The 25,082-nt window shown below is 36.6% G+C and overlaps 1 protein-coding gene across 1 annotated transcript in view; it reads left to right on the top strand.

Annotated features, from left to right (window-relative positions):
- LOC101893463 (uncharacterized) overlaps positions 1-23,980 on the top strand; it is a 58,790-nt gene extending 34,810 nt beyond the window's left edge. The window contains exons 4-14 of the mRNA XM_005176506.4: positions 911-1,198; positions 8,021-8,211; positions 8,298-9,213; positions 12,201-12,360; positions 12,522-12,650; positions 12,719-12,968; positions 19,558-19,704; positions 19,774-20,545; positions 20,779-21,092; positions 23,051-23,525; positions 23,595-23,980. Coding sequence (XP_005176563.1) covers positions 911-1,198; positions 8,021-8,211; positions 8,298-9,213; positions 12,201-12,360; positions 12,522-12,650; positions 12,719-12,968; positions 19,558-19,704; positions 19,774-20,545; positions 20,779-21,092; positions 23,051-23,525; positions 23,595-23,683 — 3,731 coding nt within the window. The 3' untranslated portion in view covers positions 23,684-23,980. The remainder of the gene's footprint in view (positions 1-910; positions 1,199-8,020; positions 8,212-8,297; positions 9,214-12,200; positions 12,361-12,521; positions 12,651-12,718; positions 12,969-19,557; positions 19,705-19,773; positions 20,546-20,778; positions 21,093-23,050; positions 23,526-23,594) is intronic.
- The last annotated feature ends 1,102 nt before the right edge of the window (positions 23,981-25,082 follow it).

The following is a 25,082-nucleotide window of genomic DNA, read 5'->3' as shown; positions in this document are numbered from 1 at the left end:
CTAAAATATACCGAAGTGTCGATCACCTCAAGCAAGCGCCTTGCCGGGAATGGGCCAAAATACCGCAGGGAGCGTCTGACGATTTTATTGGCCGTTTGAAGGCCATAATTCGTGCCAAAGGTTGACAATTCGAACGAATCTAAACTTATTTTAAAATTTGATGCTATTTCCGACATTTTTTGCTTTCATGCAACAACATTTAAAAAAAATGTAAAAATTATGGCGTTTGACTTTTTTGCAGTTTTATTTCAACCTATAAAAGTCGTGAGGCGAATAAAATATTTATTAAAACATATTTGTGGACTTATTTACAGACTACAAATACCGAACTTCCGACAATCTCGTTAGTAAAATCCTAGGACCAATAATAACTAATACCAACCTTCCGAGGCACAACGCAAACTAGTGCTCCAGATTACAATGCTCTACGTCAAATAATGTAGGCTGTATCGTGATTTCAACAGACAGACAGGTCCAGGGTTTCGCATACACCCCATATATCGGTACCTCCTATATTCACCGGAATATTTATTTTTTTTTTATTTAAATATGTAATGACCTATGACAAAAATTGCCTATGAAGGTCCACGTCTTCGTATAGACCCTTATATAACTCCCCACATTCAGTACTTTTAAGTTTAAAACAAATTTTTAACGATTTTTAATTTTTTGAAAATTTCCAAACTCATTCCAAGTGATGAAGGGTATTCAAACTTTGGCCTGGCCGAACTTACTGCATTCTTACTTGTTCAGTTGTTTTCGTAAAGAGTTGCCATTTATTCAACAATTTTTAGAAATAACTTTTTAGAAAACCAATTCCACCATCTCTCAACTCCAACCTCTTTATTATGTTATCCCCAACCAATACTTCATTGCTTTTTATCTTTATTATCTCAATTTTTATTTGCAGAGCGTTCCATAAAATTGGTACATTTAATATATCGGCCAACTGCTGCAACAGCTCATCCAACAGATGTCGATGCATCGCCCCACGAAGATGATGGGGAGTCTGTGGAATTACAAATACCAAATAATAGTTTAGAAACCGTCACTGCTGCAGTCGTGCATCGCTCTAAACGATCTGACAATGAACCAGCAGCCGCAACAACAACAACAGCTACACCAAAACAACAAACGACAAATAGTCAAGGTAGTGGCGCCCAAGAGTTACCTCCAATCGTATCGGTGCAAATCAAAGGTAAGCCATTCATTTTGCATAGACCTTTCCTGGCTGGCAAGGGGACTGGGAGGGGAAGGGTAGTCAGCTCAATTGTTAAAATGTAAATTACATGGAAGCAACATATGGCCCATAATAATTTTGTAGGCATCTTTCTGCTGAGCACTTTTTGCCTTGGGCTATCTCTATCATAGATATTTTGCCGCTCTGCTAAAGTTTTTAGAGTCCAATGTTATGGTTGTTTTTTTCTTTTTTTTTTGCAACAAAGACCTATTTGACCTCTTTTTGCAGTTGCTTTACAGCTGAATGAATGAAGAACTAAGAGAAAGGGAAAAATGAATTGAAATAGACAATGTCCATTGTTTAATTAAATGCAATTAGTGTTGTTGGAGGGGGTAGAGGGTTTTTGATTGGAAGAGATGCACTTGCCATCTGGCTACCAAGTGTTGATGAATGATAAACAGCTTTGAACTGCGCCGGGAGAGCAATAACAAACCTCAGCGATGAGAGGTTAATAGATCAATTCAGAGGAAAAACAAGATGATTTTCCACATAAACCTATTGCTGATTTCCGTACACTAGACAACAAAGCTTCAATTCCCAGTTTCCTGGTGACAAGGGAACTGCTATTTTTCCTTAAATGATATCTACATTTTCCTGCCTTATATTTAGCAAGGCCTACTTTTCCCTTTTGCATTTCAAAAGATCTGCCACCCATATACATTTTTATTAAATAATGGTTCATTTCAATTTTCGCTCCACTTGACCTTCTGCCACCGATGAATTCTTTGGAAATGTTTCAAAAGTATCAAAGCATATCAAAATATGCAATCTCCGTCTTCATCTCCGTCCAACGAAGAACAACACAAAGTCGAAGTTAATTTTTGCGGTCAATGAATTTAAATTAGTATGGCAGTTCTAAGTGCTATGCATATTAGAATCTATACGAGGGTGTTCGCAAAAGTACATTCGTGTAATAACGATATATACCCTTAGTATGTAAATGTAAGCTGATTAGGTTGGATTTTGTTTTGGTTTAAAAGAATTCTACAAACTTTTTTTAGAAAATATTTTGGCAAAAATATATTAGTTTTAAGTGCACAATAACCAATTTTTAAGTGTACAAAAATATCAAATTCTCTAAAAGAATACTTTTTAAGAATTCGCAAAATTTAGTTTTTTGAAAGACATATTTTAAATGGCTACAGGTCTTTGGAAAATTATCTTTAAAAAATCTGTACTCTTCGGGTTCTTAAAAATTAAATATTTTAAAAAATTAAAGAAGCCCTTGGAAAGTATTTTATTTCATTTATGACAACATTACTGTTTTATAAAAAAAAATTAAAAAAAAAAATGTTATGATCATATATATTTCATAAAAAATTATGAGAACATTTTTGGAAAAAATTATACATTTTTTTATATTGAAGTCCCAATTATTAGGTTCTTCCTTGGAATAAAATCGAGGATTTGAAACAATCATCAATATTCAAGTTCTTAGAAATTATATTCAGTAATCCTCGAAATTCAAGCTTACGAAAATGTATTTTTAGATTTTTTTAAAAAGTGCCCACTCTTTCGACAGCGAAAAGTCCACCTTCAAAATTTAGATTCGTTCCAACAATTTGTGTTAGGTCTTTTAGTGCTCAAAATTTACAGGTTGATGAAAAAATTTTTTTAATCAAAACATCACTTGAATTTTCGTACTTAAAATGTTCGAACTTTCAAGTTTTTAGTTTTTTCGGAAAGAATAATAGGAAACTATTTACCTTTTGCACCAAAAAGTCTTCAAAGCCTTTCATTTTGTAGTTTACCGAGAAGGATATTAGTAAAACCATTGCACAATGAAACCACATCCAATTTTTCTGTCCAAAATTGTTTCAACGTCTCCACATGTTATTCTAGAAATCAACGGTGATAAAATTCAGAAATTTGCATATCCAAAACTATCTACATCACTTCACTCTAGGTACCAAAATCAGAAAATAATAACATTTAGTACTTTTTGAACAATTATAGTACGGAATTCCGAAACCACCTCCATGATTTAACCACAGGCAACAACAGTGACATCTATATCAAATTTTAAGCCTTTGGCTATATTCCTTTACACCATACCAAATCTGGTAACATTTAGTACTTTTCGAACAATTATGGTACACAATCCCAAAACCACCTCTATCTATCAATTCCAAATGCCATCAGAGACCTCTATATCAAATTTAGGGAGCCCATGTCACCCAACATCAAATTATGTACTATTTAGTACATTCCGTACAATTATAGTATATGTTTCCAAAATCATCGCCATATCTCAACTCCAGATATCAACAGCAACCTCAATATCAAATTTGAGGATTTGAGACCAAGTTTAGCTCCATATAGTACTTTTCGCACAAATATAGGACGCATTTCCAAACCAACGCCAATTTTGAATCCCGGATGCTCTGCGGTATTTTGGCCCATTTCCGGCGAAGTGCTTGCTTGAGTTGATCGACATGGACATTATGCGCTGGAAATGAAGCGAAGAACTTCATTTTGTAGCCATTCTTGGGTGGCACGTGCTGAGTGCGATGGTGCTGAGTCCTGTTGGAATGTCCAAGGTCTGCGGCCAATATGTTTGCATGGCCAAGGCTTTAAATCACTTTCCAGAATATTGCCGTTAATATTCGGCATTTATTTTGATGACACGGTCGATTAATATGAGCGGAGAACGACCATCGGCTGTTATGGCGGTCCACACCATCACTATGGCCGGCGCTTGAGTTCTGGTGGCCAACCGAACATACATTTTCAGCTGACATCTTTGGCAATTAAACACGATCATTTTGCTTGTTAACAAACTGCTGGACAACGAATGTTTTCTCATCGGAGAAAACCAAATTCGGCATTCACCACTTTCGGCCAAGCGAAGCAACTCTTTAGCTCTTTTGCGTCTATTTTCTTCCTGTTGCGGTGTAAGTTCTTGTACTTTTTGGAATTTCAATGGCTTTAACTCGAGCTCATTTATTAATATTTGCCGAATGGAATATTGCGATAGTTCAGCTCACGAGTCATTTTTCGGCCACTGCGACGCGGGTTTCGATCAAGCAGCTTCTTTACTTTTTGAACTATTTCTGCTGATGTTGTTGTTTTCTTCCGTCCACTTCCTTGACGTCGGGATACGCTACCAGGATCACGGTAACGAGCGATGGTACGAGACACGAAAGATATATTCACATTTAAATGCTGGAGTGCTTTTTGTTGCCAAATATAAAGAATCACGCTGGAACTCCATCACGAATAACTTTTTTTCTGGAAAATTCTCACCAAAATGCATTTGTACGCTTGTAAATGATATAAGGAGCTGTCACTTGAATTATTTTAAGTCGCTTAGAAATGGCAGCAGTCTGAATTGGTTGCAGTTTTCATCTCATCTTGACTATTAGTTCTTTTCGTGTATTTGTAGTACTTATTTCCAAAACCACCTCTTTTTCGCAAACCTACCACCAACAGGGACCCACATAAAAAAATAAAAAAATTTCAAAATGCTAGCATAACCTGTAAAACTACATTACAACTTTAATGTTCAAGTTTTTAGATCTATTCGATAGCACAATGCCAAATGGTAACATTTAATTTTAATTTTTTCATGATTTTTGCCACACTTTTTCACGGATTAGTCTAAAATAGTGGTTTCTAGCTCAGGTGACGAAACATTATATGTATAGGTTCACATTTTTGTATAGCCCCATATAGCGGTACCTCCCGATATTCGATATTTTGATGATTTTTGCGACCTTTTCCCACGAATATGTCTGAAAATTGGTATTTGTGGGTCATGATGGGTTCTCATGTTTCCTTTACCCTAAGGCGGAGGGTATTAAAAGTTCGACCCGGCTGAACTTAATGTTTTTTTACTTTTTTTTTAATCCTAAAATGTCAAGTCCTTAAAAAGTCTATTTTTTATTCCACACCATAGAAAAATTTAAAATATTTAGATTTTTAAATAAGTCATTTTAATATATTTTTGAAAAATCTTCTATCATTCGATTATAATATAATGATGTTGAAAAAATATTGTTTTAAACAAACAAAATATTAAAAAACAACAGCTCTAAGGTCTTCAAAAATATCTTTAGAAAGACCGTGGTATTATTTCAAAACTATCTTATTTCAAATATACAAAATAAAAATTTTGATTCAAGTTATCCTAAGAAGTTATGAAAATAGAAATAACTTAAGTGACGTTTGACATTATTAATCGAATACGATAAGGTGCCAGAGTTTTTATCACAACAATCTCGGTGAAATCACTTAAATTTGTTGAGAGTTTGTTATCAGTGATTATCAGTTAAGAACTTATCTTGTTTTTGAACCATGACCTAAAACAAACAAAAATACTGTGGACCTATACCAATTGCTTTTACGGTAGTCTATACGAAAATGCTTATGGTGATGTTATCATGTCGTTTGCAACATCTCAAGCGATTGAACTAGAGTTGTACAGGGTGAACCAAAATTTAAATTTTGATGATGATGATCTGTGAGTTTTCGTTCTTGAGCCAATTGCGAGAAGGAATATTCCCCATTTTATGAGAGTTAAAGGTATTCAAAATTTTCACCCATTGTGGGGGAGACACCACGAGGAGTGTTCCGATATATTCCATTTTCACAACAGATCTTGTGCTAGTAATAATATTTAAATGTGCATAGTTTAGAATGAATTAGTGGTTAATTTCGCATTTTATTAGTATTTTGTTATTCAAAAATTTTATCCTTTGTGGAGGAGGTACCATTAGATCAAGGGTCTAAAACCCTTGTTTCGATGATGCATGTTTTAGCATTATAAAATGATACAAATCTTCGGTGGCTGAGGGTATAAAAATCAAGTGAAAAAACGTTAAGTTCGGCCAGACGAACTTTTAGAGCCCACCAAATTTTGGCTAAAGAAACTGGGCGAGGGGCCATACCAAAACGGGAACCTTCATAGACAATTTTTTACTTTAAGGATTGTTATCTTCTTAAATATCAAAAATTGAAACAGTTTCGTGGGTAAATGTGACTAGGGTTATCAAAATACCGAATATCGGTGGGTATCGTTATTGCTCCGCCACCGGATCTAGGACCCTTTACGAACTACAAATGCCAATTTTTGGACAAATTAGTGAAAAAATGTGTACAAGATCATCAAAACGCCGAATATCGGAAGGTAGCGTTATATCGGCTATATACCAAACCGCGGACCTTTATATACTATGTTCCGCCACAGGGGCTAGAACCTATTACCAACTACAGGGTAAGATGAAAAAACCGCACCCAATTTCAGACTGCTGTCATATCTAAGTCACTCGACCGCCAGCTTTTAAAAATTGTTCCAGTGACAGCTCATTGGATTGTTTACAAGCGTACAAATGCATTTTGGTGAGAATTTTCCAGAAAAACAGTTATTCGTAATCGAATTCAAGCGTGATATCTTTATATTTGGCTGAAAACCCACAAGTGGCTATCGTTAGAGCACTCCAGCATTTAAATGTGAATAAATATTTTGTGTCCGTACCATCGCTCGTTGCCGTGATACTGGTAGCGTAGCCCGACGTCAAGGAAGTGCACGGAATGGAATGCAACATCAGCAAAAACGGTTCAAAAAGTAAAGAAGCGACTTGATCGAAACCCGCGATGCTTTGGTCGAAAAATGGCTCATGAGCTGAACACATCGCAATATTCCATTCGGCAAATATTGAAAAATGAGCTCGGAGTAAAGCCATTGAAAGTCCAAAAAATTCCAAGAACTTACACCGCAACAGAAAGAAAATAGAATCGAATGAGCTAAAGAGTTGCTTCGCTTCGCTTGGTCGAAAGTGGTGAACTGCCGAATTTGGTTTTCTCCAATGAGAAAACATTTGTTGTCCTGCAGTTTGTAAACAAACAAAATGATCGTGTTTACTTGCCAAAGAGGTCAGAGGTTGGCCACCAGAACTCAAGCGCCGACCATGGTGATGGTGTGGGCCGCAATAATAGCCGAAAGTCACTCTCCGCTCGTATTAATCGACCGTGACATCAGAATAAATGCCGAATATTATCGCGAAAATATTCGGGAGGGTGTATTTAAGCCTTGGGCTAATTTTTGGCCGCAGACCTTGGACATTCCAATAGGACTCAGCACCATCGCACTCAGCACGCGCCACCCAAGAATGTTTACAAAATTAGGTTCCTTATTTCATTTCTAGCGCACAATGGCCACCAAAATCTCCGGATACCAATCCGTTGGACCATTGTGTGTGGAGTATTTTGGAAAGCAAAGTTGGCACTAAAAAATACCAAAGTGTCGATCACCTCAAGCAAGCGCTTCTCTAAGAATGGGCCAAAATACAGAGTGAGCCGGTGTCATTGGCCGTTTAAAGTCCATAATTCATGCCAAAGGTGACCAATTCGAACAAATCTAAACTTATTCTAAAATTTGATGCTATTTCCGACATTTGTTGCTTTTATTCAATAAAATTAAAAAAAAAAATTATAAAAATCATGACTATGTTGCAGTTTTTTGTATCTCAACCTGTATACGACGATTATTTAGGCATGTTACAAATAGAATGACAAAGTTAATATACCCTCCTATTTTGGGATGAGGGCATATAAACGGTTTTCAATGTAAGTTAATGACAGTGTACACCGACTTAGTTCATTTGCTCTTTTCAAGGAAAAGTTAGCTTAAACATTCATAAGCTGTACCATTCAACAGCTTTGCACCTCGTATATTTTATGCAGAATACGACTACAAAGCTGCTGTGGCATATCAATTCCGCTCTAATGATATTTTCATTCACCCCACATTTTTTGTGGTTCCTTTTATTCTTCTTTCAGATAACGATCATTTGGTCAATTTGAAGTTGCAGCAGACGCCAAAGTTAATCGACGATGCATTCGTTTTTATTCGGCGCTATGCCAATACATCACAACTAGTTGAGAACTCACACAAACTGGCGGAACGTTTGGAGAAATGTTTCTATCACAATGAGAATTCGGCGCTGGACTTGTGCGATGGTGAAAATGTGGTAGGTAGTACAATAGCAACAACAACAACAACATATTGTTTTGCATTCAAGAATTTTAAAATATATTCCCCTTTTTTCTTTCCAAGCGTGGCCTATACCATCACAATCAAACCGACTTTATTATACATCCACTGCCCGAGAGATTTGGCAATAACACTCACATTATACTCGAATCGGAATCAGAGATTTATGACAACATCTGGTCGAAATCGTCATCAGTATTAAATGAAAATATACAATTTGAACCGGAAATGGAGGAGTTTAACGACTTGAATATTGAGACCATGGCTGATATGGAGAATACCACAAGGGCGACAAGAAATATTGAAAGTGATCCACATCAGCAAAGACATGGCTCCGATCATGCTAGGAAATTACATCACAATAATGCTGTACCTTTACATTTACGCTTTAAACCAAGACATCATCAGACACATCAGCGTCAACCACATTCACATCATTCAAATGGTCACAATCACAATGGACAAAATCGAAATCCATCCTCTCATCGCTCCCACCATAATAAACACAACCGACAACCACATCACCGCAATCATCATCTACATCCTCACCATCAGCAGCCGGAGTCCTCAATTTCTTTAATGGATTCGGAAAAATCCATCAAACGTGCTAGACGTTTTATATCACCCGTCAAGGATTGGTACAACCCGAACGATGTTCTACACATAGAGACGGCTATCTTCGTCGATACCGATCTCTATAAACATATGGCTAAGAATTTTCCCAAAGATACCAGCTCACATTTGATACGTTTCGTGTTGGCCATGATAAATGGAGTCCAGCTTCTCTATCATCATCCATCGTTGGGACGACGAGTTAATTTTGTTCTCAAACGTTTGGAAATATTGGAGAAGGATCCCTTGGATCTGCCACGTTCAAGTGATATTGATATATACTTGAGTAATTTCTGCAAATGGCAAACACGCTGGAATTCCGCTAAAGATCCGAAATTGCATTATGATCATGCCGTGATATTGACGGGTAAGTTGGGTATTACCGATTTTTATAAAGAAATTACGAATTTAAAAAAAAAAATAAAATAATTTAAAAATTGTGTGGGAGCTATATCTAAATTTGTAGTGAAAACTTGATTTTAAAAGATCGGTCGGGCCTGCAGACAATGTACTGATCTGTGCCAAATTTTTTAGTCCAAGGCCCATCCTCTAGAATATTTTCGCGATAATATTCGGCATTTATTCTGATGTCACGGTCGACACGGCTATATCTGAACTGATTTTCTCTAAATTTGATGTTCTTGCTTTTAGACTAAATTCGGATGTGCCAAAATTCAGGTCATTTGGACGGAAATGGGATATTTGGTGCACAATTAACCCGAAATCGGTTGAAGATATATGTGGGAGCTATATCTAAAATTGAACCGATTCTCACCAATTTCAATAGGGTTCGCCCTTGGACTAAAGAAATATCGTTTGGAAAGTTTTATCTCAATCGAATAATAAATGCGACCTGCACTCTGTATTGCAAACCGTGAACCTTTATGAGAGAGGTACCAGGAGGGGTAGGCCGATGTCTATCATTATCACACCGGAACCTGTGTTAGTAAAAATAAAATTTGAAAAGAATCGGATGCTTATTTCGCATTTTATGGAAGATTAATTTGTTGGAAATCCTGACCCATTATGGGGGAGGTACAAGGAGGAGTAGACCGATATATTTTACCTTTACACTAGTTCTTGTGTCAATAAAAATTGTGTAAAGTAAGAAATTAGAAGACAGTCGGTCTCTTATTTCACATTTTACAAGAATTATAATTATTCCAAATTTTAAAGCTTTGTGGGGGAGGTACTTGATGGAGTGGGTCGATTTTATCCATTTTCGCACTGACAAAAATATTGGGATTTGCAAAGTTTGCACGGAATCTAATATTTTCTCTATTTACAAGGAAAAATACTTTCTTTAAAAATTCTGAACTTTTGTGGGTGAGGTACCAGAATGAGTGGACCGATATTGCCCATCTCCGAACTCGTTCTAAGTTTGACAATGATATTACTATGTACTAAGTTTGGACGAAATCGGATACACCCTTCGAGAGTTGCCGTGCGCCAGACTGACGGACATCGCTATATCGCCTCCAAATGTCCTAAAACGGTTTTGGTCCAAAGTGACCTATGGTCTACAATCGTTATTTCGTTATTTTATGTGACACGTTTTGGCTACATCAAATAAATAAAAACCACCAAAGATTGTACATCTATGCCTTTAGATTTAGTGCCGGAGGAAGTATGCCCTATTGAATTGAACCATGTGTGCATTTTATATCAACTGGAGTTAAAGTCCGGTATTTCATACAGCTCAAATAATTTGCCTAGATTATTATACCCTCCATCATAATATGGAGAGTATATTCGATTTCTCACCGATTTTTATACCCTCAGCCATATGGCTACAGAGGGTATATACCATTTGATACGGTCAAAACGTGCCTAGTCGAAATAACGGTTTTAGACCCCAGGTCTCTTTGGACCAAATCCGTTTCAGAACATTTGGAATCGATCTAGCGATGTCCGTCCGTCCGTCCGACCGTCCCTCTGTCTGTCTGGCTGGCTGGCTGGTGCGCACGATAACTCTCGAAGGGAGTATCCGATTTAGTCCAAACTTGGTACATCGTAATATTTTTGTCAAAATTAGATCGAGTTCGGAGATGGGCAATATCGGTCCACTCCTTCTGGTACCTCCCCCACAAAAGGTCGAAATTTGCAAAAAATATATATATTTTGCACAGAAAGAGAAGGGATAATCTGATATTGCTCCAACTTTGCAAATTCTAATATTTGCATCAGTTCTACGTTAGATGTAAAAATGGACAATATCGGTTCACTCCTTCAAGTACCTCCCCCACAAATGGTCAAAATTTTAAATAATTACAACTCTCATAAAATGTGATGTAAGAGTCCGATTGCCTTCATATGTTGCAAATCCCAATATTTATATTAACCCAAGCTATGGTGTTAAGATGGAATATATCTCTCCACTCCTTCTGGTACCTCCCCCACAAATGGTCGAATTTTTCAAAAATAAAATATATATTTTGCACAGGAAGAGAAACGATGATCCGATTTTGCTCCAACTTTGCAAATTCTAATATTTGCATCAGTTCTACGTTAGGTGTAAAAATGGACAATATCGGTTCACTCCTTCAAGTACCTCTCCCACAAATGGTCAAAATTTTAAATAATTACAACTCTCATAAAATGTGATTTAAGAATTCGATTGTCTTCAAATTTCACCCATCCCAATCATTTTATTAGCCAAGGTCTGGAGTTAGATGGAGTATATCGGTTCACTTCTTCTGGTACCTCCCCAACAAATGGTCGAAATTTAAAAAATATATATTTTCTGCACAGAAAGGGAAGCAATAATCTAATTTTGAAAAACATAACACTCAAAGAAAGCGTATTAAGGGTCCAACGCTCTTAAAATTTCACACATACGTAGCGTGAAGAGGGCTGAGGGTATACATCTGTCGGCAAAACCGACCGATACTTTTTTATTTGTTTTTTCTAAGTTTCGCATTTGAATATTGTAATGGCCTATGAAAAAAGTTACCTATGCAGGTCCATGTCGTCACATTGACTCTAATATAACTGCTACATTCGGTATTTCTAAGATTTTAATAGAATTTTTAGCGGATTTTATTGTTTTTGAGAATTGCTAAATTCGTTCCAAATGGTGGAGGGCATTCAGATTTTTAGTTGTTTAATCTATTTTTCAATCTCTCAATATGCATTTTCTTTTTTAAAAAAGTATGCCTTTTTGTAATTGAAAATCCGCTTAATTGATGCAACACTTTTATGTTTCTTTTTTCTTTTCTGCATTGTTATGTCGGCTGTCGGATATATTAATTATTTTACAACTACTTGGCATTGCAAATCATTCAATATTCTTTGATTTTTTTTTATTGTTTGTTTCTTTATTTTATTGTTTTTTTTTTTTCAATCACTTCCAAGGTCTCGACTTGTATGTGGTGGATAAGAAAGGCAAACTGATTAATCAAGTGGTCGGTCTCGCACCAGTGGCTGGCATGTGCATCGACACATCATCGTGTACCATTAACGAGGGCAAACATTTTGAGAGTGTGTTTGTAGTAGCTCATGAAATTGGCCACAAGTAAGTAGGTTAAAACCGGTGATGGCGTGGCATGGCATGGAATTGAAGTGCACTGTACAATAGCCACGAAGAGGGTGGTTTAGTGACCATATTCCGTGTCAGATTTGCATTATTTTTTCTGCCGTACAATAACAACAACAATAATTATATTCTCCTTACAGTTTAGGTATGCGTCATGATAGCATCGATAATGGCTGTGAACCCACATCGCACATAATGTCACCCACACTGGGTAGTGGCAAAATAACCTGGTCGAAATGTTCAAGGGATTCATTGAATCTATTTTTGGAGTAAGTTGACATAGGCTGTCAAAGGTAGTTGTATTTTTGATTTAATAATTGTTGTATTTTGCCTTTAGGAAATCCCAAGCAAAATGTCTATTTAATCGTGCTGAATTCAATCACAATTTAGATCATTCAGCTGAGGGTATACTGCCCGGTGAGCGTTTCGATGCCAATCAACAGTGTATGCTGAAATATGGCAAAGAATCGACAAGGGCTCGCAGCCAATCATTGTCGGATATTTGTCGAGATCTTCATTGCCAGAGGGATAGGTACACTTGGACTTCGCATCCAGCGCTGGAGGGTACAGCCTGTGGTGATAATATGGTAAGCTAGATGTAATTTATTTATTATTATTATTGTAATTCTAACGAAATCTACGAGATGAAGGACTATTATAGGCAATGATGATCAACTAAAATATTAGTAAATATATATTTCTAAATATATTTTTGCTGTTTTGGGTCCTTTGAAGACATGCCATTTTATAAACTTGGGATTTTTCTTGCTCAGTTCAAGGCTACGAGCACCCAATAGGTGAAACGTTTTGCGGAATTTTTAAGTAGGATATGGATATGAAAGGATTTTGAGAGACCGAAGAGATCATACGAAATAAGAGAAATGTTCGGACAGAAATAAAGAAAAGAAAATTCTGTCATATTGTACTCTTTTTCCGAAATTATACATCCTAAGATATGAATCTGGTAGTCCTTTAAAGTTAATCTTACAAATCCATGATCATTGCTTCAGCAGACTTTTGAAAGAATTTTATAAACACAATTATCTTTATAATTCACCATCAAGGTTCTGCAAGGCCTTCAATTTTTTTTTATAATTGCCTATATTGTACTTTAATTGGGGTTTAAAAATATTCGTAAAAAGTGGCGATTTTAGCTCTATTCAAAAAATATACGATTTCAGCTCTGCTAGGACATTAAAAATATTCTTAATAATCAATTAATCAATAAATACGATTATAACTCTTGGAGGCTTTAAAACTAAATATACAATGAAAAGTCCAACTTAAAATTTTAGATTCATTCTGCCAGTTCAGTTTTCAGTATTTCGAAGGTTTCTGCCACAGCTAAAACTTGACATTTGGGTTTCCTGAAAAGTATGTTCCTTCCTTAAGAAAAATGTTCGATAAAGGCCCACTAGATGCCGTTATCCTCTAGATTTTCGGTATTTTTGAGGTTTCCGACACAGTTAAAATATGGTTTTCGCTTTTTGGACTATTTTTAAACGTATTGATATTCTAAGTAATTAATAATGTAATTTTAGTTTGATAAACCTAGTGGGGGAGAACGGACGGAGGAGGTGGAAGGATAATCGAAAAATGATTACTTTTTCCTCCAAAAAGACTTCATATTAGTTTAACCCTTGCACAATGATTCTACATCCAATTTTTCTAGCTAAAAATATTTCTTTTTTTACCCTCCACCTTGGAATTGAGGGTATATTAACTTTGTCATTCCGTTTGTAACATCCTTAAATATTCCTCGTAGACCCCATAAAGTATATATATTCATAATCAGCATAAAATTCTAAGTCGATTTAACGTTGTCCGTCTTTCTGTTGAAATCACGATACAGCCCACATTATTTGACGTAGAGCGCCAAAATTTAGCAGAGCAATTTGTATTGTGTCTAGGATGGTTGGCATTGAAAATAAGATATATCGGTCCACGTTCTGGTATAGTCCCAATATAACGGTACCTCCCTATATTCGGTATTTTGATGATTTATGCCACATTTTTTCACGGATTTGTCTGAAAATTGGTATTTGTAGGTCATAACGGGTCCCTGTATGTGTGGCAAAACATAGCATGTATAGGTCCACGTTTTGGTATAGCCTTCATATAATGGTACCTCCCGATATTCGGTATTTTAATTTTTTGACACATTTTTTTCAAGGATTTGTCTAAAAATTGGTATTTGTTGGTCATAATAGGTTCCAGCTCCGGTAGCGAAACATTGCATGTATGGGTCCATGATTTGGTATAGCCCCCTATAAAAAGGTATCTCCCAATATTCGGTATTTTGATGGTTTTTGCCACAGGTTTTCGTTGATTTGTTTAAAAATTGGTATTTGTGGGTCATAATGGATCCTAGTTCGTGTGGCAAAACATTGTATGTGTAGGTTCACGTTTTGATATAGTCCCCATATAACGGTACCTCCGAATATTCGGTAGTTTGATGATTTTTGACACATTTTTTCAAGTATTTCTCTGAAAATTGGTAGTTGTAGATCATAATGGGTCCCAGTTTGTGTGGCGAGTTATTGTGATTATAGGTCCACGTTTTGGTATAGCCCCCATATAAAGGTACCTCCCGATATTCGGTAATTTTATGATTTTTGCCTCATTTTTTCACGGATTTTTCTAAAAATTGGAATTTGTAGGTCATAATGGGTTCTAGATCCTTTGGCGAAACGTTGCATGTGTAGGTCCACGATTTGTTATAGCGCCCATATAACGGTACCTCCCGATATTCGGCATTTTAATGGTTTTTGCACATTTCTTCTAATGTTTCCTTTTCCCCTTAGGTGAAGGGTATTTAAAGTTTAGCCCGGCCGAACTTAATGTTCTTTTACTTGTTATAATAAAAACTGGCCACGACCATATATATATTTAGGAACTAACAGTGACATTACATAAAATTTCAGGATTCAAGCTCTATCGATTCAACCAAACCGAAATTTTACCACATTTGGTACCATTTAGTATTTTTGGTGCACATCTTCTGTGTTGTGGGACAACCACAACACAGAAGAGAGGACATTTGTCATTTCAACCACCAAATATCGAAAATTATTTATATTTTCGAAGTCGTCGTCTGTGAAACACCCCACACCCCACATTTATTTCTGGCTCTAAGTCTCTAGAAAATTCATCTGGAATGTATGTGGTTTGATTGGCGTTTTTTTGCTGTCTATTTCAATATCGTTTATATTTGTTGTTGTTTTATTATACCCTACAACACTATGTGTTGGGGGTATTATAAGTTTGATTGGGCCAGAATTTATGTAACACCTCGAAATATTGGTTTCCCATATAGGAAAGTATATATGGATCTTCCTAGCTCGCCGAGCTGAGTCGATCTAGCTATGTATGTCCGTCCGTCCGTCTGTCCGTCTGTCCGTCTGTCCGTCTGTCCATGTTAATTTGTAATCACTCTACAGGTCGCAATTATGGCCCGATCTTCACGAAATTTAGAATGGAGGTGGGGATTGGGTCAGAATAGAACCCTATTTCTTTTGGAGATGATCGCCAAATGTTTAGGGGTTGAAATGGACCAAATACTGAAAAAATGTCGGATTTTGCAGTAGCTATACAGGTCGCAATTATAGACCAATCGACGCGGAATTTCGCATGTAGCTAGAGTTTAGGGCGGGGAAGAAGCCTACCAATTTGGGTGGTCATCGGATAATATTTAGCGGGTAAAATAGACCATATCTTTTGTGTGGAAAAAATTCAAAATTTTTCATTAAACCGCGAATATTTTAAATCCCGGCGAAATCACAAAGCCATGACAAGGTTACTTCTGATCTTTACATTGATGTTAATATCCAACAAAACGGATATATAGCAAAATATGTGCGACATATATGTTTATCAAAGAAGATATGCTTGAAAAATCTCTTATATGTCGAGAACGGCTGAACTGATTTCGACAGTTCTCATTAATTCAGAATGGCCTCTTGGCAGGAAAGAAAAAACGACTAAAAAAATCGCATAAAAATATCTCTCTAAAGATGAAAATATGGATTTTGTAAAATTTTCTCATATTTTTTCAATTTTGTCATATTTTTGGCATATTTTCATTTTGAATTAAACATTTGGTAATATTTCTACAGCTAACAAAACTAAGTAGTTAGGATATCAGGAGATCATATACAGATCGCATTTATGGCCCGATACTTACGAAATTTTGCATGGAGATAAGATGAGGGTCAGAATAGAAGCTTACTCTTTTTGGAGATGATCGCCATATATTTAGGGGTTGAAATGGACCAAAAAACTGCAAAATTGTCTGCAGGTCTTAATTATCACCCGATCCTCACGCACATTTGAATGGGGGTTACCGAACATTACAAAAGCCAAGCAGTTTTGGATGGCCATCCAAAAATATTCAATGTGTGAAATAGTTTGCCAACTTTTGTAGACAAAATACGAAAATGTCCATTCCAGTGACTTTTTGGAGAATTCACAAATACAGGAAAGACGCACTTCTGACTATTTCGTTAACGTTGATTTCGTTGAAGAATATAGTCAAATGTCTGTATCTCATATAGATGGGTTTCAGTCAAAAACAAATAATAAATGTTAATCTTTTGCCACTTCTGAGAGATTATAGGTCTTTGGGATATATTGGTTCTAGATCTAGGAAGACCATTTAAGTGCAACATCTACCAATAAATTGGAAATGAGCAAATTAGTTTAAGTTGCTATTATTTGAAAATTAGAGAACGAATCCTGATGGTTTTCTTTTATAATTTGTCACAATATCTTGTGGAATTCTTTCGAATATCTCGCCTATATAAACTGTATCGTTTATTATAGTGTTGTAGGGTATTCAACGGTCGGCCGCGCTCGACTGTAGCCTTTGCTTACTTGTTTTGAAATTAATTTGAATCCGTCTGACCATATATTGTGATAATTAAATTCAATTAACACCTGAACGTACTTGAACTTGCAAATAATTGAAAGTTGGAAGTTATGAAATACAATTTTACAAAAAAAGAAAATCTTTGAAATTGGAGTAGTCGATGGAGAAACTATCTTGAGGCATAGTTTTGAATACTCGTTTGTTTTATATCCGCAAAATGTTTTTGGTACAGAAATCTTCATCCGCATAATGATTTCATTTGAATAGCGTTATCCGGATAATGTCGCCGCCTCGAAAACGTTATCCGGATAATGTTGCCGGCTAGAAAACGTTATCCGGATAATGTTGCCGGCTAGAAAACGTTATCCGAATAATGTTGCCGGCTAGAAAAACGTATCCGTAATCCGGATAATGTAGCCGGCTAGAAAACATTATCCGAATAATATTGTCGCTTGGAAAACCGAATCCTAATAATGTTTCCGTATGGAAAATGTTATCCGGATAATGTTGCCGCCTAGAAAAAGTTATCCGGATAATGTTGCCGCCTAGAAAATGTTGTCCGGATAATGTTGCCGCCTAGAAAATGTTGTCCGGATAATGTTGCCGCCTAGAAAATGTTATCCGGATAATGTTGCCGCCTAGAAAATGTTATCCGGATAATGTTGCCGCCTAGAAAATGTTATCCGGATAATGTTGCCGCCTAGAAAAAGTTATCCGGATAATGTTGCCGCCTAGAAAATGTTGTCCGGATAATGTTGCCGACTAGAAAATGTTATCCGGATAACGGTTTCGTATAGAAAATTTTATCCGGATAACAGGTTTTCGTATAGAAAATGTTATCCGGATAACAGGTTTTCGTATAGAAATTGTTATCCGGATAACAGGTTTTCGTATAGAAAATGTTATCCGGATAACAGGTTTTCGTATAGAAAATGTTATCCGGATAACAGGTTTTCGTATAGAAAATGTTATCCGGATAACAGGTTTTCGTATAGAAAATGTTATCCGGATAAGGTTTTCGTATAGAAAATGATATCCGAAAAATGTTGCCGTATGGAGAATGTTATCCGGATGAGGTTTTCTATACGAAACCGTTATCCGGATAACATTTTCTATACGAAAACCTTATCCGGATAACGGTTTCGTATAAAAATTGTTATCTGGATAACTGTTTTGTATAGAAAATGTTATCCGGATAACGGTTTCGTATAGAAAATGTTATCCGGATAACGGTTTTCGTATAGAAAATGTTATCCGGATAACGGTTTTCGTATAGAAAATTTTATCCGGATAACGGTTTTCGTATAGAAAATTTTATCCGAAAACTTCCCCCATATTCCAATCCAACACTCCGCCAGTAATGTTAATTTCAAATTTCAGGATTCTAGCGTCATCCGTTCGTCCAAATTCAAATTGTACCGAATTTAGTACGGTTTAGTACTTTTCGTGTAGATGAGTACTCACTTCCAAAACTACCTGCCTACATTGACTCCACTCCTCAACCTTGATTCCCATTCTGAATTTTAATTTTTTAACTTTAACCGTTCACATGATATGAAATAGTACAAAATTTAGTACATTTCGTACACTTATAGTGCGAATTTCCAGAAACCCTTTGGTACATCTGTCAAACATTCCATCAGTGACCCACATTCTAAATTTTAGCTCTACTGCTTCCTCAAATACAAAGAGTACTATATTTAGTACCTTCTAATACTTTTCGTACTGTTCTAGTCTAGCGAATAAACCTGCCTAAACTGACCGCTTCGGACCAAGAGTGACCCTCATCCAAAATGTCCAGATTCCAGCTTCATCCGTTTCATCTGGACGTTGATGAATCGTTTAGTCCGTTTCATGTAATAGGTCTGGGTTCCTCAAGAATACCTAGATCCAATATATGGTTATAGATCGGAAAAAGCCACCAAACAGATTCCAAAGATCGGTGACTATAATTATGGGATGCATAAAAAAATTCTACAATAATAACTCTAAGTGAATTCCTTATATCCACGACTTCCGCTCTGAAAGGACTTCTCAAAACCTTCCTGAGATACCTAAAGATTATATCAAAAATCCAGCTCTGGATTGACTTCAAACAATTTTAACTGTGCTCTGGAAAACCTACAAAAGTATGGACTACAAACAAAATTATAACTTATGATTATGATAACTCATGATAACTCAGAATTTCGCTAAATATATCCTTAAATATAGGATATTCTTTAGAATTTCATTAATTAAAAATATTGAAAATAAATATAAAAAATAATACTAAATAAAATGTTTCCTGCGTTCTTTTATATTTTTAGTGGTGCCGCAGTGGATTTTGTGTTGTCAAACGTATTGAATTGTACACAGCATCCAAGCAAACTGCTGGTCTCACCAAGGCCAATTATGACAAGGCAGCGTTTTTGGACAGTCCAAAATCCGGAAATTTGTTACATGAGTATCAGAAGGTAATTTAAAAAAATATAAAAAAATATTTATTTTTTCCTTCAAAGTTGCAAAATTGTCAATTTTTTCAGCCCTCAAGCAGTTGGAGTGAATGGAGTGAGCCAAGTGCCTGTGATTCCAGTTGCCTATATGGCCCTTCGAAACGTTTACGCGAGGGTAGTACCGGTCTCAAGGTATATACCCGAAAATGCGTTGACTACAAACGCCGGTGTATTGGTCGAGATCATCGATTCGAGACTTGCGTGGCCAAACAATGCTATAGTGTACCAATGTTAACGGTATCGGACTTTGCCAAACAAGTCTGTGAAAAGGCACAAAAATTCGACAGCGATCTGACGGGTGAAGGTGAACAAATCTCGGGCAACATAGAAGAATCCTGTAAGGTCTATTGCAAGACCAAGACAAATGGTACTAAATCTCGCAGCTGGACATTCCCGGATGGCACCACTTGCCAGTCGAAACTGTATCGGAATGATGAACCTTCGTATTGTATCCAGGGGCGTTGTGAAAAATTCTCCTGCGATAATTCGACAAGTAATTATTATAAAATTGATAATATCTTTTGCAAGCAGCAGGATAAATCGAATGATATGGACAATGAGACAATACGAAGGAGTTCTACATCGGTATCATCGCCTTCGTCATCGGTTACATACCAGACGTATGGTAATCAGATACCAATAGGACCTCCCTCGACGACCCACACCACGGCACCTGCTTCGTACAGCAGCAATTATGATGAATATAAATATCGCAGTAATACGAATAAGAATTACTATGATCGTGGGTCGAATGCAGATAGGATTTATGGTCCCACAACGGTGCGCAGTAAATATGAGAATGGTAAGATTTTTGATTAGTTATTGAATTTAACTAGTAAAGCAAATAGATTTTCAATGAAAACATCTTTACTTAAAAGACTTTTTGCCCATAACAGCAAAGTTTTTGTATGATTCAAGATTGAGTGCACCCTCTTTAAAAATATTTAAGGTTGTAATTTTTAAAAAAAATTATAACTTTTTTTTATAATTTTTAAATTTTTTAAAATAATTTTTTCTTTTTTTTTCATTTTCCAGAAGTTGCAGTTAAACCCTTCCATGGACAATATAACCATGATACAACAACCTATCGAAGAAAATCGGATAACTATGCACCCTGGAATAAGTACAGCTATCATGTTAACGATCATCTGCCATCCGAGTCGTCATTACCCAAATCACAAACTTCAATTTCCGTTGTAACTCCCGGTCCGCCGGAATCCAATGAAAATCTGTGGGTGGTAAAGTCAGGATGTTTTTCAAGTTGCATGGCGCGGTCTAAGGGTATCCAGGTGGTAATGAATCGTAAGACTGGCGAAAAGAATATACAACTTTGCACGCACACTGTAAAGGTAAGTGGAGAAAGAGAGAGAGAGAGAGAAAACAAAAGTTTAGCTTGCTCTCAAAGAAAGAAAGGTATTAATTTCTAGAACAAAGCATCTTATTTTTTTGATGACCGAGGAGTCTATTTTAGAACACTAAGTGATCATATCTTATAGAAGACCAATGGTCCTTCAAAAGGACAAAACAGCTCAGAAATCCTCATTCATAGAAGGAAATTTGACAGTCAGTGTTATAAGTGGTTCTCTTTAATAGAAGATTAAACAGAAAGCCAGAAGACTTTCTTTACTAGAAGAGAAGAAGGTCTTGCTAGAGAAGAACCGAGGGTATTCAAAACAGATCATCAGAAGATTTCAAACTTAGAAGACAAGAAGATCTGCTTTCACAGAGGACCGAAACATTTTTACCCAGAAGAATTTCTCTCACACACGACTATTAGCAAGTCGTCAATAGGAGCTAAGAATGTGGGTTTTTTCTTCCATTGAGGTCCAGAAGATGGCCTTTAACCCATACAGAATCAGCAGATATCCTTCTCTAATAGAAGACCAGAGGGCACTTTCCAGATTTTAACTGTCTTCCATTGAAGACCAAGAGGTCAACTTCTTTCACTGAAAACTAGAAGGTTTTCAGAATGTTGTTTTCTTCATTTGAATGCCCGAAGGTGCTCTTCTTCATATGAAGACCCGAAGGTTGCCTTTTTCCATATATGACCAGACCCCCTTCATGTATAGAAGACCAGAGAGACTTCTTCTTCAATAGAAGACCAGAAGGCGACTTTCTTCCATAGAAGACCAGAAGGTGGTCTGCTTCTATAGAAGACCCGAAGTTGGTCTTCTTCTATAGAAGAAACGAAGTTGGCCTTTTTCTATAGAAGACCCGAAGTTGGTATTATTCTATAAAATACCCGAAGTTGGCCTTCTTCTGTAGAAGACCCGAAGTTGGCCTTCTTCTATAGAAGACCCGAAGTTGGTCTTCTTCTATTGCAGACCCGAAGTTGGTCTTCTTCTATTTAAGACCCGAAGCTGGTCTTCTATTTAAGAACCGAAGTTGGTCTTCTTCTATAGAAGACCGAAAGTTGTTCTTCTTCGATAGAAGACCAGAAGGATGACTTCTTTTATAGAATATCAAAAAGGTGGTCTTCTTCCCATGAAGACCAGAAGAGGGTCTTTTGGTGAAGAAGGTCTTCTTACCCCGAAAACGAGAAGGTAGTGTTCGGCCGTAGACGAAGCTTGTCTGTAGTAGAAGATCAGAATTTGTTCTTTAAAAGAAGATAATAAAATAGTCTTCAATAGAGGACTTTTAATGTGGTCTTCTTCCATTTAGAAGACCAAAAGGTAGTCTTCAATAGAAACTGCTCTTCTTTCATAGAAGACTTGGTCTTCTTCCACAAAATACCGGATGTTTTTTTTTTTTTTCATAGAAGACTAGAAGGTAATCTCCGATAGAGAACCAGAAGCTTCAGTTGAAAATGAGGAGACGACTTCAGTAGTGGTCCAGAAAGTGACCTTCAAAAGAAGACCAGCAGTCAGACTTCAATGGAAGCCCAGAAAGTTGTCTTCAATAGAGATTTTCTTCGATATAATGTTGGAAGATCCAGAAGATCATTATATGGCTTTTTTCTATAGACCCTTGAAAAATAATCAGTAGTCCTCTTCTTTTGAAGACCAGTTGTTGATCTTCTGCTGATATGTCTTTTTCGCAAAAGACCAAAATATATACTTCTTCTACATAGGGTGAGGGACCTACACGTAAAAAAACATTTTTATTCGATTAAAGAACCATGGGTGGTTAGATTTTTTCATAGAAGATAGCTTCTTTCACAGAAGGGTTTCTTTTATAGAAGACCATTTGGTGGTTTTCTACAACTGGGGAAGTCCTAAAAGTGGTCAGTTTCCTTAGGAGCTCTTTGTTCGTAGAAGACCCTTTTATTTACTTCCTACCTAAACTGAATAAACAATTACCCTTCCAGCCCTGTGAACGCTTACAAACGACTGGAGAATTTGCCGACAACACCTGTTCCGGTTACAAGACCAAAGTTCGTGGTCTCTCCGGCCATGGTACCCAAATCGCTGCCAGTGTTGAAAATCCCGATCGCAGTTGTCGCGTGGGCTGTCAAGATGAATTCATACAACATCGTTTCTATTTGGTCAATGGCAACTATGGTCACTTCCCATTGGGGACACGGTGTTCGAACAGCGACGATCGTTATTGTGTTCAAGGCAAATGTTTGGAATTTGGTCCCGATAAAATACCACTGCAAAAGTCTCACATAAGTTTGGCTCTGTTTCGCAGTCGGCGGTCAGCAAACAGGAATCCACAGCATTCAAGGAAAAAGAGAAGTTTCCTCTATTACGAGCCGGTGAATATAACGGAAACACTGACACAAGATTTCATCGATAATATTGTTAACAGTATCATCCAATTGGAAGAGGATCAAGCGAAGGGTGAGTTGCGGAGTTGGAAATTTAAATGGGATAATATGTTATTATTATTTTTTCGGGTTTCTTTTGCAGAAGATGCTCTTCTTGGTCATCACATCGAATTTACAAATCCCATACACTACTCCATGAATGAACAGCAGCGGCGGGAGCATGAACATTGAGTCTATTTTTCGAAATGTTTTGAAATTATTTTAAATCAGAGTATCCGCTTTCTCCATTTTCGCTCCATTTTTTCTGCGATTTCATATATTTTCAAATATTTATTGATATTTTTTAATAGTATTTTTTATCTATATAAAAGTATTTATATGTATGTATGTAGGAATTTTACGAGTAATGTATCTCTCATAAGTCGTGATATTTTTTAGTTTTATAATTATTTTCGTATTCAAATGATAATCAAGATGAACAAAGGAAAGAAATTAAAATTATATATGAATTTTTACGTGTATCTCAAATATGGCGTGTTTCATTCGGTGGAGCTTGGCAACCCTGCCACTGTGTGTGTGTGCAAAATTATTTAGGTGTTGAAAAGTGGTCTTGCCTGAAGGTGTTGTAAAGGAATTCAAGCTATGTTGGTGCTTTTTTTTGGAATATCCCACTTGCGTTAGAACTAAACAACAACAACTACAAAATATCATTACGTTACAATAACATGACTGTCTACATAGTTTATGTTATAATTACCGTTGTGCTAGAAAGCTGCACGCAATACTGTTGGACATGTTTTTCCATTATGACGAGGAAACATAGACCCATATTAGACCAATGTCTCTTTGCCTAAATCATTCACGATGTACTATTAAACATAAATACAAAATAAATAATAAATTTTGAATCATCAAAATAAGAAAATAATAAATAAGTTAGTAAGATAACAATAAATATAGAAAAAAAAAAAATAATAAAAAAAATTAAAAAAATACATAGAAGACGAAAAGATGGTCGTCTGTCATAGAAGATGAAATGGCTGTCCTTTGCCATAGAAGATGAAAAGGTAGTCTTCTGACATAGAAGTCGAAAAGGTGGCCTTCAACCATAGAAGGCCAGAAGAAGGTCTTAAGCCATAGAAGGTCAGAAGGTGATCCTCTTCCCCAAAAGACCAGAGGATGGTCCAGAGAATGGCCTTCTTCTATAGAAGAGCAGAGGGCGGTCTTTTTCTACAGAAGACCAGAGGGTGGTCTTTTTCTACAGAAGATCATAGGGAGGTCTTCTTACAGAAGACCAGAGGGTGGTCATCTTCTTACAGAAGACCAGAGGGTGACCTTCTTCTGCAGAAGACCAGAGGGTGATCTTCTTATACAGAAGACCAGAAGGTGCTCTTTGGCCACAGATGACCGTGGTCTTCTGCCCTAGAAGACCAGAAGGTGTTCTTTTGCCATAGAAGACCAGAAGGTGATCTTCTGCCATAGAAAACCAGAAGGTGATCTTCTGCCACAGAAGACCAGACCGTCGACCACCATAAGGTGGTCTTCTTCTTAGGAAGACCAGAAGGTGGTCTTCTTCTATGGAAGACCAGAAAGTAGTTTTCTTTTGTGGAACGCCAGAAGTTGGTCTTCT

Source organism: Musca domestica, unplaced genomic scaffold (assembly GCF_030504385.1).
Source record: "Musca domestica strain aabys unplaced genomic scaffold, Musca_domestica.polishedcontigs.V.1.1 35, whole genome shotgun sequence".
NCBI classification, from domain to species: Eukaryota; Metazoa; Arthropoda; class Insecta; order Diptera; family Muscidae; genus Musca; species Musca domestica.
This window is presented reverse-complemented; position numbering and strand designations above follow the sequence as displayed.